Genomic DNA, 1,888 nt, shown 5'->3' on the forward strand with positions numbered 1-1,888 from the left:
AAGTTGGTGGACACGAATAAGAAGCTGGATAATTCAACCAAGGATCTGATGGAGACGACCAAGAAGTTCGATAAATCGGCAAAGGATCTAGCGAACACGAATGAGAAGTTGGCGGACACGACTAAGACTCTGGATAAATCGACCAAGGATCTAGCGGACACGACTAAAAGATTGGATACAACGGCCAAGGATTTGGTGGACACGACTGAGAAGTTGGAAACCAAGACTGTAGAGTGTGAGACTCTTTGTGAAGATCTAGCTGCTGCCCGGGCGAAACAGGAGAGTAAATATCTAAGTCAGGTCCAACAACGTCCAATTTTGCCTGATGCATCCGGTGTAGCCAGTGTAACCGCTGACGCTAACCGTCTAGTACACAGCTTCCCCACATTTCGCGAGGAGCTCATGTTCTTTACTTGGCGCCCAGCGTCTAGTAAATATATGTCTGTTGGGCTACGGGCTGAACTGCTGCAAACCATGAAAAAATCTGATACTATTGTCCGCAGTCTGCAAGCATTGTCCATCAATTTGCAACCTTCCATAAAGGACGTTGTGGATAAATTAGTCATATTTGGTCAAGGTTGGAACACGTACTTAGACTGTAGTATGTACTGGCACGTGGATTCTCGGTATGCTTTGGACGATAAGGTTTGCGCCAACCGGACCTTGATTGAACAACTGAAAATGTATCTGTCCAAACTCTGAATCATCCAATGCGTGTTTATTTATTTATCACCTACTTCATTGCCGCCCTTTCTACTGGACTTTCGAACGGAATATTGCTTACTAGTAGGTGTTTATAGTATGAGGTGTACGAGAGTGTTGGGTATATTCGGTGGGGGGCGAGAATGCTATTTAGGCATAGCGTCGGGAGTCATGTTCATGTATATAATACAATTTTTTTAAATAAATAAATACATCATTCGCGAGTTTTGTTTTTGTTTTTTAAATAAAAAAACTCAAACCGTTTCCCGTTAAAACCTTTATATATCGAATAAATATACGTTTACGTTCCACTTTTATTCCTTATACAGTTCACTCTATGTTCCTAGGTGCAGTTTTCGGGTCTAAAATTGAAGTGCGTACTGTTTTCAATATACGAACCAGTCCTTCAGAAACAACTTAGGTGGATCTTTCTAATCACATTGCACCCGATATAACGGTTCAAAATAGAATAATATGCGTTTACGTTTTAACTTCTGCTTGAATAAATTATCAAGCTCGTTAATACATTTCAGGACATGGAGCGTGACGAACTTGGCGAGAATGTCAAGACCAAGGATCTGATGAACAAGAATAAGAAGCTGGACGACAAGACTGTACTGTGTCAGACTCCTAGTAAAGACCTAGCAGCTAGCCTGGCCAAACAGGAGAGTAAATATCAAAGTCGGGTCCACGAACTGGAGGAAAAACATGTTCGCTTCAATCACGACTAGTCGTGCCAATCTTGCCTGCTGCACCCGATGTGGTCAGTGCAACCGCTGACGCTAACCGTCTAGTAGACAGCTTCCCCACATTTGGTGAGGAGCTCATGTACTATATTCGGTCTCGTGTACATATGCCTATGAGGCTACGGTGTGAATTGCTGCAAATAATGGAACAATCCGACGCTATTGTCCGTAGTCTGCAAGTATTGTCCGTCAATTTGCAGTTTTCTGTGAAGGAAGTTGTGGATAAACTAGTCATATTCGCCGACGAACATTTTTCTAATTACAGTTGGAACAGCACTCTAAGCCGTAGTTGTTACTGCCGCATGAGTTCTCGTTATTGTTTGTACGAGAATGTTTGCGCAAATCAAACCTTGTTTGAACACCTCAAACTGCATCTGTACATACTTAAATTTCTCAATGCATACCGAGTTTGATACACTAATGTCCAAGTGAATGAGAAT

The 1,888-nt window shown here is 42.2% G+C and overlaps 2 protein-coding genes across 2 annotated transcripts; both read left to right on the forward strand.

Annotated features, from left to right (window-relative positions):
* Positions 1 to 45: 45 nt before the first annotated feature.
* Positions 46 to 926, forward strand: SARC_15136 (hypothetical protein). The gene has a single exon (XM_014290733.1). It carries the CDS (start codon positions 49 to 51, stop codon positions 700 to 702), a length of 654 nt encoding a protein of 217 aa, XP_014146208.1. The 5' UTR covers positions 46 to 48; the 3' UTR covers positions 703 to 926.
* Positions 927 to 1,273: 347 nt separating this feature from the next.
* On the forward strand, positions 1,274 to 1,888 carry SARC_15141 (hypothetical protein). The gene has a single exon (XM_014290734.1). The coding sequence runs from the start codon at positions 1,529 to 1,531 to the stop codon at positions 1,859 to 1,861; it is 333 nt and encodes a 110-aa protein (XP_014146209.1). The 5' UTR covers positions 1,274 to 1,528; the 3' UTR covers positions 1,862 to 1,888.

Source organism: Sphaeroforma arctica, assembly GCF_001186125.1.
Source record: "Sphaeroforma arctica JP610 unplaced genomic scaffold supercont1.5675, whole genome shotgun sequence".
Classification (NCBI taxonomy): Eukaryota; class Ichthyosporea; order Ichthyophonida; genus Sphaeroforma; species Sphaeroforma arctica.